This window comes from Manis pentadactyla, chromosome 15, assembly GCF_030020395.1.
Source record: "Manis pentadactyla isolate mManPen7 chromosome 15, mManPen7.hap1, whole genome shotgun sequence".
Classification (NCBI taxonomy): Eukaryota; Metazoa; Chordata; class Mammalia; order Pholidota; family Manidae; genus Manis; species Manis pentadactyla.
This window is the reverse complement of record NC_080033.1, coordinates 54388787-54406924: the sequence shown is the minus strand read 5'-3', so window position 1 is coordinate 54406924 and position 18138 is coordinate 54388787. Positions and strand designations below refer to the sequence as shown.

At 41.3% G+C, this 18138-nt stretch overlaps 2 protein-coding genes across 2 annotated transcripts in view; one reads left to right on the top strand and one right to left on the bottom strand.

The window, feature by feature from the left end:
* Positions 1–18138, top strand: part of TK2 (thymidine kinase 2) — an 81828-nt gene that overhangs the window by 31077 nt on the left and 32613 nt on the right. The gene's annotated exons all lie outside the window — the stretch shown is intronic.
* LOC118918689 (uncharacterized) lies at positions 17474–18112 on the bottom strand. Its single transcript, XM_036897714.2, has one exon. The coding sequence runs from the start codon at positions 18110–18112 to the stop codon at positions 17474–17476; it is 639 nt and encodes a 212-aa protein (XP_036753609.1).

Here is an 18138-nt window from a genome sequence, read left to right as displayed (position 1 = left end):
TGGGAAGGGACTATCCCTAACGCTGGGCTCAGGCCTTGTGTAATCCAATGGGACTGACTGATTATGGAATGAATTCAAAGGACTTGAAGTTTTTTTTTCTGGATGAATTTCTGTTTGCATTGCTTAACTTTTTAAGCCACGGTGTCAACTCCCCACTCCCAACCCTCCATCTTCCAAACATTTAATCTGCCATTTCTTGCACTCTTCATTATGATGAGGATTTGAGTCCCAGTTTGTGACCCACCACCAGCCTTGTGACCCAGGGCAGGGTATTTAACCTCAGTTCCTACATCTGTAAAACTGAAGATAGTAAAAATAAGTCAGGATGTGCCATCCTGAGAAGGCTGGTCACTACCTTTTGACAATGCCCTTGTTTCCCCCCCTACAATCTTTCTTTTAATGTAGTTTGAAAATATAATTCTCTAGTCCAGAAAAGTCGAAGTCCTATATATAGACAAGAACATCTTATTGCAACATTCTCAAATGGGGTTCCACAGACTTGTTTTTGTACCTACTTGGAGAATGAGTATTAGAATGAAGGTTTTCATGAGCTCAGAGTTTGAGCAACCTCATGTCTTCTGAAGTCAGTAGAAGAAGGAGAAGGAGTGGCGGTAGGGATGTTCTGCAGATGAATAATGCTGGTCTGTCAGTTTCCTTTTTCAAACACTCTTGAAATACTGATCTTAAGTGGAGTCATGAACGTGTGTACTTACCCCTCCAACATAGAAGAAATGCCTTCTGTCCTTTTCTTGCATTGCCAAAGGCAACTATTTAAAGGAACATGGTTGTAATGAAACTGTTGATAAGATCCTATAAAACTGAATTGAAATTGTCAATTTTGCGTGAAAATGTAATTCCATGAAATATTTAAATTGGCCAATTACCCATCTGAGGACGGTGGCCTTTTTAAAACTTCCCCTTTGATGAATATTAAGAGGAACCCCAGGAGTATAATTCTTCCATCTTTCAGAGACATGAGTTTGTGTAATTTTAAGGTCCTAGATAGGATTTTGTCAGCAGAAATTGGTTTAATTTCACTAAAGAACATCATGAAGAAAAAAATTATCAAAAAGAACATCATTAAAAAAATAATTTTTCCACCAGATTTTTCTTAAAGGGCATGTAGGATAGCGAACATGAAAAAACCTAGAGGTCTAGGGGCCTAGCCCAAACTAGTCCTCCATAAATGTGACTTTTTGAAGTCTTGTATTTAAAATTAATGTAAATTCTGCATTCTATTCCATAACATATTTGTTTAAAATTTAATTTTAGTATTTAAAAAAAGATTAGTATTTAATTTTGATATTATGTGTTTAATGAAATAAAATCTTAGATCGCCACTTTATTGATTTAATTCTACTCCCAAATCTGCACGTAGGACTGATACTCTGGAAGTTGGGTCATATTTATTCTGTAGGTTCTCACATCCCAAGAAGGCAGGAACCCATCTGAGAAGCAGGTCTGGAATTCAGGAGTGAATGCCTGTGATGCTGACTTCTGTTCTTTCCTGAGGCATAGCCAGAACTGAGTCTGCCCGGACATCTATGAGCTGTTTGTGTCTTTTCTTCTGGATTTCAGTGCTGGCTTCTTTAACTGTTAGCCGGGTCTGCTTCTTTGTATGCTAAATAAAGGGTATGTGGGGGTGGGGGGGCGCAGGCACGGCACACTCCCGAGTATAAGCAGAGGTGTCAGTGGCACCAGTGTTCAGAGGGGCAGAAGCCCAGAGTGATATAAATATGATATGGCCCAGACGCCCAATTTGAACATTTCAAGTTTTTAAGTGTTGGGGCTTGACTTGGTAGCGTCAACCTGCCTCATGCGCTCACCCAAACACAGCCAGGAGTGCTGCCATCCAGATTATACTGGTTCTAAGGGAGCTCTTCAGTGTGCCACACATTTCCCAGCCATCTCATTTAATCTTCACAAACACTCCCCAAAGTCAGTATTGTTATGATCCTCATTTTAAGAGAAGTTAACAGAGGCTTAGAGAGGTTTATCAAATTGCCTAAGGTTGACTGTCTGCCAAGGAGTAGTGTCAGAACTCAACTCACAACTCCCATCAGGGACATCCAAATAAGAAGGAAATGAACTATGTACCTTGGTTTGAAGTGCAGCATCCGTTTTGGCAGATTCTGTGGAAGGGGTCATGGAAGGTCAAAATGGTATGGGACAAATGGAAGTAATTTTTGCCCATGAATTCTGTTGGCCTGCCAATTCCTAGATGTCTGACCTGGGGCATGATTTATCACCCCCCTATGCCAACACACTAATTTTTAATATGGGGATAATGATTAGGATTCATTGGGTTGGTCTGAGGATTAGGTGGCATAATGAATCTGAAAGCATTAGTTGAGATGCCCAGCATCTAGTGGGTAGCAGAAGATCACAATATAGATTCATGATATTTGCCCTCAAAATGTGCACAGATAGTAAACTTTCTGCGAACTCGAGGTGCTCTTCCTGTTGAGTCTGGCTAGAAAGGCACCCTGTGTGGAATGTAAATTGCCTCCTGGAAGCACACTACTATCCAGGGCTCTTTTTGGAAGGGGCATTGATGTCCATTATTTGGGAGTCTGGTGGAGAATACTAGAAAGGGGATGTGGAGCAGGGCTGGTGAGGGCTGGAACTAGTTAGTTTACTCTGGTTCTTATTTGCAAGGAAGTCTCCTGAACTGCCCCTTGGAGCTAGTGTTTACCTTATATCTAACATTTCTCTTGTAGCTCACATCTCTTGAGTACTTACTGTATGTCACATCCTATGCCAAGGTGTTAGTTAATATGTGATCTCATTTGAGTCTCACACAAACTCCCATTATCCTCAACTTAGAGTTGGGTAAGCAATTTGCCGAAGGTTACCCAGCCATAAGTGGCTGTTACTCTCAGCGGTTTGACTTGAGTGTCCAAGGGTCTTCTCCTGACTAACACCTGCCACCCAGAGAAATGTTTGCCTTAGACACAAACCTTCTTGTTGGCCTCACCTTCGACAGAGAGAGAGAGATGTTCTCCCTGATGGGGTGAGATTATAACTATAGCGGAAAGCCATGAGCTATAGAATTTACGGTTTCTCCATAAATGCCATAATCCTTACTCATCATCTTTTTCTTTCCCCTTTGACTAAATACCCTATTGAATCAAGTAGTCTCCTCTGACTAAAATGAGAGGTGGGTTTGTTACTTGACAATTATTTTTCCATAAAGCTCCCAAACTGTTCTCTGAGACAAAGTTGTGTAGAATTATAACTGGGAAAGAAAAAGATGCTTTAATAGTGAATAATTATTTTTAAAATCACTGAATATTAGTGTAAAACATATACAATTTATTTCACAAAATGTGGTATTTGTAACAGCACTTATATATAATAAACATTATATGGTGCTCAACTAGCTGTAACTTTCATAGTTCTGTTTGTACCTGGAGTTCTCCAAATAGATGGCACAGCCTGACCGGAAATCACCAGAACTGTTGTTTTTCATTAATCTTATGTGAAGGAGACATTTCTAAAGCTGATACTTCTTATAAATGTAAAGATATTGCTGGTAGTTTAAAATATGTTTATTATGTTTTCTTAAAAAGTTGTTTTCTATTGGCAAAAATCTGCTTGACTGGAACTCAGTTTCTCTGACCATATTAGATAGTTTTTTTTTTTTTACAATATAGAGCTATTAAAAATATGGGATATTTAAAAGACAATAATTATAATTCATAATTCTCTTGGTTACATTGACAGATGACACTAGATTATGGAGGGTAAAATTGATAAGAAGTCTAAAAATGAAGTCAGTGACCCCACCACAGTTGGGGTGAGGAAAGCCGTATTCTCACTAGCCCTGATGCATACACATGCTGATGAGTCAGGCTGGCTGGGGTGGACCTCCACCCTCCCCGTGGATGTCGGGGTCCCTGGCACAGCCTTCACAGAAGCAAGGAGCTGCAGTTGAGACTGGGCACCTGAGCCCAGGCCCCACCATCTCTCCAGAGAAAGAGCCCTATCAAATTATGGTCCCAGAGTCCACGGCTCTCAGCAGACCCTCTGTATGTGAGGCCAGAGCTCTTGGATGCTACCCTGCTGAAGGTCTGAAGCCCTGATTTATCATACTTTCTGTCTCCCTCCTGGGGACTTCCATCCTTAGCCCTTTGCCAAAGAAGAATGGGAATGGGGGAATAAGGAACTCTATTCTTGTGTGAGCCTTTAAGGAAATTGCCACCTAAAATCAGTACCCCTTACCCTAATCCTATACCTCCTGGGCACCAAACCATCTTACCTGGACTGAAAGAAAGCGGCAGCTGTATGCGCTGGGCACCTTTAGTGTGTGGGCGGGTCTTTGAGCCTGTGCAGAGCCCCAAACAAGCTACAGTGTGAAAATAGGCCATGTGCTGTCTGGCTTCCCACACTGGCCTTTCTGTAAGGTCCCAAGTGACTCCCATAGCTTGATGCCCACACATCACCAGGTCATCTCCTTTCTGAAGTGTCAAGTCGTCACCTCTTAGGCACCAACGCTGTCACCAACCCATATTCCCTACTGTGCCAAGGCCTCCCTGTTACCACTCAGTGGTAGCTATTTACCCTTCTGAGAAATCTTGCATGTACACATCCTTTGTCTTATAGGATCTGAAAGGGCAGATTAGAAAGGAAGGGACTCGATAGGAGAAGAGAACATAGTTTTGGATCCTGTTTTGATTGGTCTTTTACATCACTCACCATCTGACCAACTATGGTGATTGGTATGTGTACTGCTGGCTAGTTGAGCTTCAAAATAACTGGGCTATCTTCTTGCTAAGACAGTTTCCCAACCTGAAGCTCCTGGGAGCTCACCAGGTATGCCCATGGGCTGTTTCAGGCTCTGGCCCACACCTTGGAGGACAATAGCAAGAAAAAGGCAGGGGCTCTGAATCATGCACTAGGCTTCCATATCCATCCAAGGAAAAGAGAATGTTCTCACCCAAGGACAGAGGTATGGAGAGGGGGTCTGCCTTTATCAGACTTGACCAAAGGCCTGCAACTCTACAAAACTGGCCTATAGCCACTGTGAGACCAGCTCCTTTCACAAGACCTTCGTCTTCATGCTTAGGAGACCCCAGATCTTGCCTCTGTCCAAGACGCTTCCTGGACACCTCCCCTGGACCCTACAGCAGAGCATGGTGCCTTGAGGCCCTCTCTGGCTCCAGCTTGCTGGCACTGGACCTTTTCTCAGAGGGCTCTTGTCCTTCTGACCGTAGCTGCTGACTTTGGTGCTGGGAGCCCTCAGTCACCCGCCCCCAAGGGCCTCTCCCCTCCGCCAGGGTAATCAGTTCAACATGAGGGAACAGGAGAAGATCCAGAGAGCATAAAACTTAAGAGAATCTGAGGAGGACAAAGATGTAGGGAGGGTGGAGATTGAGAAACTGTCACAAGGCAATAGGGCATAAAGTCTGGAAAGAGTCTGGGCTTTAGAGTTAGACAGACCTGGGCTCAAATCTGAGTTCCCATGTGCCTGCATATGACCTTGGGCAGTAGAATCTCTTTAATCCAATTTTTTCATGTGTTCAACAGGAGTCCAGGATAACTGCAACCCCACCGGGTTGTTGATGGATTAAATAAGGTAATATATGTACGAAAAAGTATCTGGCACATGGTATGTACTCAAAAACAGTTGCTTTACTTTCCTTCTTGAAAATCTCCATGGACAGAGATTTCAGTTTCCCCTCAGAAACCTCTCCATAACAAGAGGGTCTTCCAAATCTCCAATTAGAGTTGCTCAGTTTTGCTTCGCTTCCTGTTACTCGGCACTTCGTGGGACAGAGAGCGCTCAGCAGCCTTTTCAGAAACTCCCTCACACACTTGAAGAAAATACTTTTGAGTTTTTGCTTAATAACAACCAATCCTACCTTCAGTTTATAAAAGGTATTATAAGGAAATGGGATCTGGAAAAGGCCTGAGCTCAGAGTTAGGACTGTTCGCAGTATGAGACAAAAATGGTTAAAAGCAACCCAGATACTTTATGGGGTCTGATGGGCACTTTGTAGTGAATGTTTACTTTGTGCCAAGCATTGTGTTTTTTGCTTTAAATGCAGTTAAATGTTGCAGGAACCCTGTGAGGCAGTTATTATTGCCACACTTTTTGTTTGCTGAATTTCCAGTGTGCAACTGGGGCTAAAGTTCACATAGCCAGTAAGGTGGCAGGGCTGAAAACAGGGCACATGTCTGTATCTGGACAAAGATGTAGTTCTCTGGTCTGTGAGGAAGCAGAGCCTCAGGCTCCACAGTAAATAGGAATGACCTGAGATGTGGGAATTAGCTTTGGGAATGTCTCAACTGGTAACGAATATGAAATAATGGAAAAATCTATCCAAGAAGGCTATGCAGTGTCTCCTCCTGAGTACTCCACCTCATGGCACTCCTCTGAGAGTATGAACACTTAACACCCCGAAAAGGCTGATTCCTGCTATCTTTGTGGTTACGCGTGACAATTTTCTACAATTCAGCCGTGTATTTTTGGGAGGATGTTGGTAATCCTTTAGAGAGGGTGCTGCTTGAAAAGTAGAAGCATGTGCTGTTTTACAAGCAATAGGTGAGAAATGTGTTCACCCACTGAATATACAAATTAGAATTTTCTTTAGAACAAGCTGAAAAGTACCATGTGTTCAGTGTCAAAATGAGATGGAAGCAGGTGTGTACATTGGTTATCTTGTAGACAGAGGGGTCTAAGGAATCTTTCTGGGTATTAGTAAAGTTTCTCCCCTAGGACTAGGGCAATACTCTAACTCTCACAGCTCAATCGTGTCCTTGTACAGAGAGATAGCTCTTGTTTTCACTTGAAGACAGTCTTTACCCTGGGACCGAGGGCAAAGCTTATACCTGAATTAAGAAAATGAACACTTACAAGTAAGGGCCAAAGTATGTCAGCAAGTGGTGAAGGGTTAGCACATATAGTAGAATAAAAAAAAAGAACGATGAAGATTTCTAGCACTGTGATTGCTACGTGCAACTCAGGGGCCTCACTGGTGATGAAATAAGCTAATGCTCCTATGATAAGGCCCTGTAATAAAAGAAACAGGATTGTTTTATGCACAGAGGCTATTAAAACAAAACAAAATCATACACCATCAGAATATGTCTGATTATATTGCAATTGCTGGTATTGTTTTGCACATACATTTTATTTTTTAAATTTCTTACATTTTTAAGAAGTGAAATAACAAATGCAAATAATAAAAATGCACACTGTGTAGAAGGGTAAAAAATAACACCAGTTTTTTTCCTTCTCTCTCAATCCAACCCTAGTTTATCTCCTTAAAAGTAATCACTGTTTATCAAATCCACATGAGGGTGGGCCTATGCTTATAACTTCTAAGGGAAGACATTTTTTTCCTCTACCTAGTCTAGGCCCACCCAGAAGAAAATCTTCCTTGCTAACTCCCTTTATGAGTAGATAGATTTTGTTCTCCTTAAGTTATTCATAAACACAAGTATCTGGCATATGTGACAATTACTCTTCCTGTTATATGATGATAAACTGGTTATTCTGATAAAAGTAACCACATTAACAGTGTATACTTCATACTGGAAAGATGTATATACAGGTAAAATATGTACATATTTTTTATGTCTATAAAGGTACATAAGTATATGTAATACATATATATAGTGATTTTGGTAGAAAGAGTGAGGTAGAGCCCCAGCTTGCTTGCTTTCTAAACACCTGCTCATTATCCCTAACATCATTTATTGGGAAACACCAGTATTTTCCCAACCTTTATTATTTACTACATTCTAAAATGTATTCCGGTCCCTTTTGAGACTGCTGATTTCTTCTCTAGTACTTTTGAAATAACAGGAAGTTCATTTTATATTGTATTATTGTCTGACCTAATTCCCCTTTCAGCATTCATTCGCAGACTGTTTATATTTCCCATGTTTGTCTTGGTCAAGTTCCCCAAACTAAGCCTGACATATTTTTAATTGGGATTTCATTTAACTTATAATTTGGAAAGATTTTAGTCTTACTATTCAAGAAGAACATATGTCTTTCCAGTTTTTGTAGTGGTTTTTAAATAGCTTTCAGTAGAGTTTTAAAGTCTCCTTTCAAATAAATTTAATCTTTTATATTTTGTCTTGATTTGTTGTAAAGAGAAATATTTTCTTCTATTTTAAGTACTTGTTTGCTCACGTACACTAATGAATTAGTAGAAATTATCTTGTTCTAAAGTTTCTTGATTTTGAGTGCTCAAGATATATCATCAGATCAACTGAAAGAATTGATATATTTGTCTCTTCTTTTCAAATGTTCATTTCTTTTTCTTGTCTAATTGTGATGCCTAATGAGTCCAGAAAAATATTGAATAACAGCATTGATAGTGGGCATCATCTTTATTCCTCATTTTAATGGAAATATTTCTGATGTTTAATAATTTATGACACTGACTTTTGAGTCATTTTTATAATGTCAGTGAAAATCTCTGTATTCTTATTTTACTCTTTCCTCCTCCTCCTCTTCCTTTTCTCCCTCTTCTTCCTCTCTTTACAGAGATGAATGCTGAATTTTGTCAAATATGTTCTTTACACTATTTCATATAATCTTTTAATTTTTTCTCCTTTTACTTATAAATATAGTGGATTAGTTTAATAGAGTCCTGATAGGGAATCATCCTTACATTTCTTCTTCTTGGTGTATTTTTTTAAGTACTGATACATATTTTCTGATAATGTATTAATACTTGTAGCTTTGATGCACTAAGATTTCTATGTCATTTTCTTTTTCTGAACTTGGTTAGGTTTTTTTTTTTTTTTGTAGATAATTATTTTTTATTGAAGGGTAGTTGACACACAGTATTACATTAGTTTCAGGTGTACAACACAGTGATTCAACATTTATATACATGATAATTCTAGGTACCAGCTATCACCATACCAAGCTGTTACATTATTTTGACTATATTCCTTATGCTATACATTACATCCTGGTTACTTATTTATTGTACAATAAGAAGTGTGCACTTTTTTTTTTTTGTGAGGGCATCTCTCATATTTATTGATCAAATGGTTGTTAACAACAATAAAATTCTGTATAGGGGAGTCAATGCTCAATGCACAATCATTAATCCACCCCAAGCCTAATTTTCGTCAGTCTCCAATCTTCTGAAGCATAACGAACAAGTTCTTACATGGAGAACAAATTCTTACATAGTGAATAAGTTACATGGTGAACAGTACAAGGGCAGTCATCACAGAAACTTTTGGTTTTGCTCATGCATTATGAACTATAAACAGTTCAAATATGAATACTCATTTGATTTTTATACTTGATTTATATGTGGATACATTTCTCTCTATATTATTATTATTTTTAATAAAATGCTGAAGTGGTAGGTAGATACAAGATAAAGGCAGAAAACATAGTTTAGTGTTGTAAGAGAGCAAATGTAGATGATCAGGTGTGTGCCTGTAGACTATGTGTTAATCCAAGCTAGACAAGGGCAATAAAACATCCACGTATGCAGAAGATTTCTCTCAGAACGGGGGGGTGATGTTCTAAGCCTCACCTCTGTTGATCCCCAATTTCTCACCTGATGGCCCCCCTGCGACTGTGCCTGTCTTAGGTTGTTCCTCCCTTGAGGAATCTTACCCGTCTCTGGCTAACCAGTCATCTTCCGGGGCCATACAGGGAAATGTAAAGTTGGTAAGTGAGAGAGAAGCCTTATTGTTTGAAAAGGTTAGCTTTTTACTTTGCATATTTATGCCCTGTGGCTTCTATGCCCAGCATTTGTCTTGAGGTATCTTTACCACTTGGAAGAATTATGATACTTGGTAAATTTGATATGAGGCATGAATTCTATTTAAGGGTTGTAATTAGGAAGGAAGAAGAAAAGCTATACAAGTAGCAGGCGGAAGAAAACATGGGAAGATTGATTATTTCTTTGACATATCTTCTTGTAGAGTAACTTCAGCATGTATAGGTTTTAAACTACTAATTAAATTGCGCACACACATTAACGTAATAGGAGTATAGTTACATAACCAAAGCATACCTGTAATTACCAGCCATCTCCAGTGAAACCAAGAAAACCAGTTAGGCACCTTAGGCATTTGTGAAAACTTATCTATGATATAGTGAATATTGTCCAACTGAACTTGAAGAGTCTGAGAGAAATCAGACAAATTAAAACAACCCATTCCTGGGGACTGTTCACATGTCATATGTTCTTTTAACAGTAAATAGTCTGTAGTTGTAAGATTTTGGAGCCCTACAATTTGCACTTCTCCTAATTCTTGGTTGAGTTCCAACAGTATAGATCCAGTCAAATTTGCTGTTTTACTATATGCACAGGCCAGCTTAAATATCTCCTTCTTCATTCCCATGGCAAGTCCAGAAACTGGTGGGATGAGTGCATCTACAGCTGTAGCAGTGCATGGATCATTGTTGGGGTTTTTTGATGATCATCTTCTGGCATGAGTCTTCCAGAGAGTGCTGATGTTGGAAGTTCTTTTTCATATCGTATCTTAGTTCATTTTCAGGGTAGCCCAATTAGGCTTTGATCCTCTGTATAAACACAAACAGACCCTTTGCCTACACTTTTATATGCCCTTTATAACCTTTTGTAGAACTCATTGGAGGTCACCACACAGGAACTGCCTTTTTTTTTTTCGGTATCATTAATCTACACTTACATGACGAATATTATGTTTACTAGGCTCTCCCCTATACCAGGTCCCCCCTATAAACCCCTTTACAGTCACTGTCCATCAGCATAGCAAAATGTTGTAGAATCACTACTTGCCTTTTCTGTGTTGTACAGCTCTCCCCTTTCTCCCACCCCCCCATGCATGCTAATCTTAATATACCCCTTCTTCTCCCCCACCTTATCCCTCCCTACCCACCCATCCTCCCCAGTCCCTTTCCCTTTGGTACCTGTTAGTCCATTCTTGAGTTCCGTGATTCTGCTGCTGTTTTGTTCCTTCAGTTTTTCCTTTGTTCTTATATTCCACAGATGAGTGAAATCATTTGGTATTTCTCTTTCTCCACTTGGCTTGTTTCACTGAGCATAATACCCTCCAGCTTCATCCATGTTGCTGCAAATGGTTGGATTTGTCCTTTTCTTATGGCTGAGTAGTATTCCATTGTGTATATGTACCACATCTTCTTTATCCATTCATCTATCGATGGACATTTAGGTTGCTTCCAATTCTTGGCTATTGTAAATAGTGCTGCGATAAACATAGGGGTGCATTGGTCTTTCTCAAACTTGATTGCTGCGTTCTTAGGGTAAATTCCTAGGAGTGCAATTCCTGGGTCAAATGGTAAGTCTGTTTTGAGCATTTTGATGTACCTCCATACTGCTTTCCACAATGGTTGAACTAATTTACATTCCCACCAGCAGTGTAGGGTTCCCCTTTCTCCACAGCCTCACCAACATTTGTTGTTGTTTGTCTTTTGGATGGCAGCCATCCTTACTGGTGTGAGGTGATACCTCATTGTAGTTTTAATTTGCATTTCTCTGATAATTAGCGATGTGGAGCATCTTTTCATGTGTCTGTTGGCCATCTGTATTTCTTTTTTGGAGAACTGTCTGTTCAGTTCCTCTGCCCATTTTTTAATTGGGTTATTTGTTTTTTGTTTGTTGAGGCGTGTGAGCTCCTTATATATTCTGGACGTCAAGCCTTTATCGGATGTGTCATTTTCAAATATATTCTCCCATACTGTAGGGATCCTTCTTGTTCTATTGATGGTGTCTTTTGCTGTACAGAAGCTTTTCAGCTTAATGTAGTCCCACTTATTCATTTTTGCTGTTGTTTTCCTTGCCCGGGGAGATATGTTCAAGAAGAGGTCACTCATGTTTATGTCTAAGAGGTTTTTGCCTATGTTTTCTTCCAAGAGTTTAATGGTTTCATGACTTACATTCAGGTCTTTGATCCATTTTGAGTTTACTTTTGTATATGGGGTTAGACAATGGTCCAGTTTCATTCTCCTACATGTAGCTGTCCAGTTTTGCCAGCACCATCTGTTGAAGAGACTGTCATTTCCCCACTGTATGTCCATGGCTCCTTTATCAAATATTAATTGACCATATATGTCTGGGTTAATGTGTGGATTCTCTAGTCTGTTCCATTGGTCTGTGGCTCTGTTCCTGTGCCAGTACCAAATTGTCTTGATTACTATGGCTTTATAGTAGAGCTTGAAGTTGGGGAGTGAGATCCCCCCTACTTTATTCTTCTTTCTCAGGATTGCTTTGGCTATTCGGGGTCTTTGGTGTTTCCATATGAATTTTTGAATTATTTGTTCCAGTTCATTGAAGAATGTTGCTGGTAGTTTCATAGGGATTGCATCAAATCTGTATATTGCTTTGGGCAGGATGGCCATTTTAACGATATTAATTCTTCCTAGCCACGAGCATGGGATGAGTTTCCATCTGTTAGTGTCCCCTTTAATTTCTCTTAAGAGTGACTTGTAGTTTTCAGAGTATAAGTCTTTCACTTCTTTGGTTAGGTTTATTCCTAGGTATTTTATTTTTTTTGATGTAATTGTGAATGGAGTTGTTTTCCTGATTTCTCTTTCTGTTGGTTCATTGTTAGTGTATAGGAAAGCCACAGATTTCTGTGTGTTGATTTTGTATCCTGCAACTTTGCTGTATTCCAATATCAGTTCTAGTAGTTTTGGGGTGGAGTCTTTAGGGTTTTTTAAGTACAGTATCATGTCATCTGCAAATAGTGACAGCTTAACTTCTTCTTTACCAATCTGGATTCCTTGTATTTCTTTATTTTGTCTGATTGCCGTGGCTAGGACCTCCAGTACTATGTTAAATAACAGTGGGGAGAGTGGGCATCCCTGTCTAGTTCCCGATCTCAGAGGAAATGCTTTCAGCTTCTCGCTGTTCAATATAATGTTGGCTGTGGGTTTATCATAGATGGCCTTTCTTATGTTGAGGTACTTGCCCTCTATTCCCTTTTTGCTGAGAGTTTTTATCATGAATGGATGTTGAACTTTGTCAAATGCTTTTTCAGCATCTATGGAGATGATCATGTGGTTTTTCTCTTTCTTTTTGTTGATGTGGTGGATGATGTTGATGGACTTCCGAATGTTGTACCATTCTTGCATCCCTGGGATGAATCCCACTTGGTCATGGTGTATGATCCTTTTGATGTATTTTTGAATTCGGTTTGCTAATATTTTGTTGAGTATTTTTGCATCTACGTTCATCAGGAATATTGGTCTGTAGTTTTCTTTTTTGGTGGGGTTATTGCCTGGTTTTGGTATTAGGGTGATGTTAGCTTCATAGAATGAGTTTGGGAGTATCCCCTCCTTCTCTATTTTTTGGAAAACTTTAAGGAGAATGGGTATTATGTCTTCCTTGTGTGTCTGATAAAATTCCGAGGTAAATCCATCTGGCCCGGGGGTTTTGTTCTTGGGTAGTTTTTTGATTATCGCTTCAATTTCGTTGCTGGTAATTGGTCTGTTTAGATTTTCTGTTTCTTCCTGGGTCAGTCTTGGAAGGTTGTATTTTTCTAGGAAGTTGTCCATTTCTCCTAGGTTTCCCAGCTTGTTAGCACATAGGTTTTCATAGTATTCTCTAATAATTCTTTGCATTTCCGTGGGGTCCGTCGTGATTTTTCCTTTCTCGTTTCTGATACTGTTGATTTGTGTTGACTCTCTTTTCCTCTTAATAAGTCTGGCTAGAGGCTTATCTATTTTGTTTATTTTCTCGAAGAACCAGCTCTTGGTTTCATTGCTTTTTGCTATTGTTTTATTCTTCTCAATTTTATTTCTTTCTTCTCTGATCTTTATTATGTCCTTCTGCTGACCTTAGGCCTCATGTGTTCTTCTTTTTCCAATTTCGATAATTGTGACATTAGACCATTCATTTGGGATTGTTCTTCCTTTTTTATATATGCTTGGATTGCTATATACTTTCCTCTTAAGACTGCTTTTGCTGTGTCCCACAGAAGTTGGGGCTTAGTGTTGTTGTTGTCATTTGTTTCCATATATTGCTGGATCTCCATTTTGATTTGGTCATTGATCCATTGATTATTTAGGAGCGTGTTGTTAAGCCTCCATGTGTTTGTGAGCCTTTTTTGCTTTCTTTGTACAGTTTATTTCTAGTTTTATGCCTTTGTTGTCTGAAAAGTTAGTTGGTGGGATTTCAATCTTTTGGAATTTACTGAGGCTCTTTTTGTGGCCTAGTATGTGGTCTATTCTGGAGAATGTTCCATGTGCACTTGAGAAGAATGTATATCCTGTTGCTTTTGGATGTAGAGTTCTATAGATGTCTATTAGGTCCATCTGCTCTACTGTGTTGTTCAGTGCTTCCGTGTCCTTACTTATTTTCTGCCCGGTGGATCTGTCCTTTGGGGTGAGTGGTGTGTTGAAGTCTCCTAGAATGAATGCATTGCATTCTATATCCCCCTTTAGTTCTGTTATTATTTGTTTCACATATGCTGGTGCTCCTGTGTTGGGTGCATATATATTTAGAATGGTTATATCCTCTTGTTGGACTGAGCCCTTTATCATTATGTAGTGTCCTTCTTTATCTCGTTACTTTCTTTGTTTTGAAGTCTATTTTGTCTGATGTTAGTACTGCAACCCCTGCTTTCTTCTTGCTGTTGTTTGCCTGAAATGTTTTTCCTTCCCTTGACTTTTAGTCTATACATGTCTTTGGGTTTGAGGTGAGTTTCTTGTAAGCAGCATATAGATGGGTCTTGCTTTTTTATCCATTCTATTACTCTGTGTCTTTTGATTGGTGCATTCAGTTCATTAACATTTAGGGTGACTATTGAAAGATATGTACTTATTGCCATTGCAGGCTTTAAATTCGTGGTTACCAAAGGTTCAAGGTTAGCCTCTTTAGTATCTTACTGCCTAACTTAGCTCACTTATTGAGCTGTTATATACACTGTCTGGAGATTCTTTTTTTCTCTCCCTTCTTATTCCTCCTCCTCCATTCTCCTTATGTTGGGTGTTTTGTTCTGTGCTCTTTCTAGGAGTGCTCCCATCTAGAGCAGTCCCTGTAAGATGTCCTGTAGAGGTGGTTTGTGGGAAACAAATTCCCTCAGCTTTTGCTTGTCTGGGAATTGTTTAATCCCACCATCATATTTAAATGATAGTCGTGCTGGATACAGTATCCTTGGTTCAAGGCCCTTCTGTTTCATTGCATTAAATATATCATGCCATTCTCTTCTGGCCTGTAGGGTTTCTGTCGAGAAGTCTGATGTTAGCCTGATGGGTTTTCCTTTATAGGTGACCTTTTTCTCTCTAGCTGCCTTTAACACTCTTTCCTTGTCCTTGATCTTTGCCATTTTAATTATTATGTGTCTTGGTGTTGTCCTTCTTGGATCCTTTCTGTTGGGGGTTCTGTGTATTTCCGTGGTCTGTTCGATTATTTCCTCCCCCAGTGTGGGGACGTTTTCAGCAATTATTTCTTCCAAGATACTTTCCATCCCTTTTCCTCTCTCTTCTTCTTCTCGTACCCCTATAATACGGATATTGTTCCTTTCGGATTGGTCACACAGTTCTCTTAATATTGTTTCATTCCTGTAGATCCTTTTATCTCTATGTCAGCTTCTATGCGTTCCTGTTCTCTGGTTTCAATTCCATCAATTGCCTCTTGCATCCTATCCATTCTGCTTATAAACCCTTCCAAAGTTTGTTTCATTTCTGTGATCTCCTTTCTGGCATCTGTGATCTCCCTCCGGACTTCATCCCATTTCTCTTGTGTATTTCTCTGCATCTCTGTCAGCATGTTTATGATTTTTATTTTGAATTCTTTGTCAGGAAGACTGGTTAGGTCTGTCTCCTTCTCTGGTGTTTTCTCTGTGATCTTTGTCTGCCTGTAGCTTTGCCTTTTCATGGTGATAGGAATAGTTTGCAGAGCTGGGAGGAGTGACGGCTGGAAGAACTTCCCTTCTTGTTGGTTTGTGGCCCTCCTGGGAGAACAGCGACCTCTAGTGGCTTGTGCTGGGCAGCTGCGCACAGATAGGGCTTCTGCTTCCTGCCCGGCTGCTATGGAGTTTATCTCCGCTGTTGCTGTGGGCGTGGCCTGGCTCGGGCAGCTGCTCCAAAGTGGTGGAGTCGCGTTGGAGGGGGAGCGGCCGGGAGGCTATTCATCTCCGTAAGGGGCCTCCCTGCTCCCTGCAGCCCAGGGGATTAGGGTGCCGAGAGATCCCTGGATATCCTACCTCTGGATTAAGTGTCCCTCCCTGCCCCTTTAAGAGTTCCAAAAAGCGCCCGCCAAAAGAAAACGACCACAAAAAAAAAAAAAAATTTTTTTTTAATTAAAAAAATAAAAAATAAAAATAAAAAAGGCTGCTCGTTTTTCTTTATTCTCCAGCGCCAGCCTCAGGCATCTGCTCACCGTTCTTGCTGCCCTGTTTCCCTAGTATTGGGTTTCCTGTCCCTTTAAGACTTCCAAAAAGCGCTCGCCAAAACAAAACAGCAAAAAAAAAAAAAATGGCCACTCGCTTTTCTTATGTCCTCCGGCGCCAGGCCTCCGGTACCGTCTCACCGTTCTTGCTAACCTGTTTCCCTAGTATCCAGGGCCTCACGCACGCACCGTGTCTGCACTCTGGTCTGGATGGCGGGGGCTGGGTGTTCAGCAGTCCTGCGCTCCGTCTCCCTCCCGCTCTGCCTGCTCTTCTCCTGCCGGGAGCTGGGGGGAGGGGCGCTCGGGTCACGCCGCTCCGAGGCTTGTATCTTACCCCCTTTATGAGGCACTGGGTTCTCGCAGGTGTGGATGTGGTCTGGATGTTGTCCTGTGTCCTCTGGTCTTTGTTCTAGGAAGAGTTGTGTTTGTTATATTTTCATAGATATATGTGGTTTTGGGAGGAGATTTCCGCTGCTCTACTCACGCCGCCATCTTGGCTCCACCTCCTTGGTTAGGTTTTATATTAGTGTTATACTGACTTTGTAAAAATAGTTTAGAAGTATTTCTTCTTTCCCAATGAAAAAGTTTGAGTAGTATCAGAATTATGTCCTATTGAAAGTTAACCTTTAAAAAAATGTGGGCTTAATACATTTTGAAAGAGACTAATTCGATAAGTTCTCATATTCTTCTGTGTTCATATTGGTCTGTTCAGGTTTTTGGTAACTTATATTTTTCTAGAAAATCAACTATTTCCAATTATCCAAATTCACTTGTTTTCCAAAGTCCCCTTGTGGATCCTTTCAGTTTCATCAGTGTTTGTGATTATTTTCCTTTTCTGGTTAACAACAATGTACTCACCCCGTTTTCCCCCATTACATTGGCCAGTGGTTTATCAGTTTTATTGGTCAAGTCTGTTATTTTTGTTTGCTTATTTACACATTTCTGCGGTTACCTTCATTGCTTCTCTAATTCCCTTTGTGAGGGAAAACCTGAGAAATATAAAATTAAGACGGGGGAAAAAAGCCAAATTTAGTCGTAAGGGTTGAGTGTGTGCCAGTGCAAGGGAAGAGAGGAAGGAGAGGTGAGGCGAAACAAAGGCAACAGCCCCGGGCATCAGGGAAGCCTTCCCGAGTGGGCCCTGGGAATCACTCCCTGCGTCCGCCCGGCCGGGTCACCAGCCTAGGGATCTTCAGCCCTCCCGTGGGCGAGAGGAAGAACAAAAACTGCTTGAAGCTGTCCCTGAGTTTGAGTGGGACTTTGGCCCGGCCCTCCGCACGCTTTTGGATGGCCGCTTTCTCCTGTGCGCTCGAGGGGTACTTGTGCAATGGGAGCCCGCTTTGGGGGTCCTGTGGGAGTCCTCGAGGCGGCGGTCTGCGCGGCCCGGGGCACTGCTCTGAGTGCGCCGAAGGTGCTGGACGCTCAGGTGTACAGGACGCGCCCGCGATTGCTGCGGGGGATGCAGGTTCCCTGACGGTGCCTTGGCGGTACAGCATCCGGGGGGGACCCCCGGGCCTGGCCGTGGCAGGGCGGCCCTGCGGCTCTGAGCCAGCGCGGCCGCTGCGGCTGGCTTTCCCCGAGAGCCCGCGCCGCTCCCCAGCGGCCGCTGGCAGCCTATCCCTCGCGCGCACGCAGTCCTCCCAGCCTGCGGGCAAAGCAAGCCCTCCAGCCATCCTCGTCGCCCCCCGTACGCGATGCCACTGCTTCGCCTGGGAGTTCAGTGTCCCCGCAACCCAGCACCTCCGTGCTGCCTGCCAGCCAGCCAGGAACGGGGCTCCGGAGACCATTTAGGGTGGTCTCGGCTCCCTCTTTT

Coding starts and splice junctions, on each gene's coding strand:
- LOC118918689 (XM_036897714.2), bottom strand. CDS start 18,112: ATGGTCTCCGGAGCCCCGTTCCTGGCTGGCTGGCAGGCAGCACGGAGG.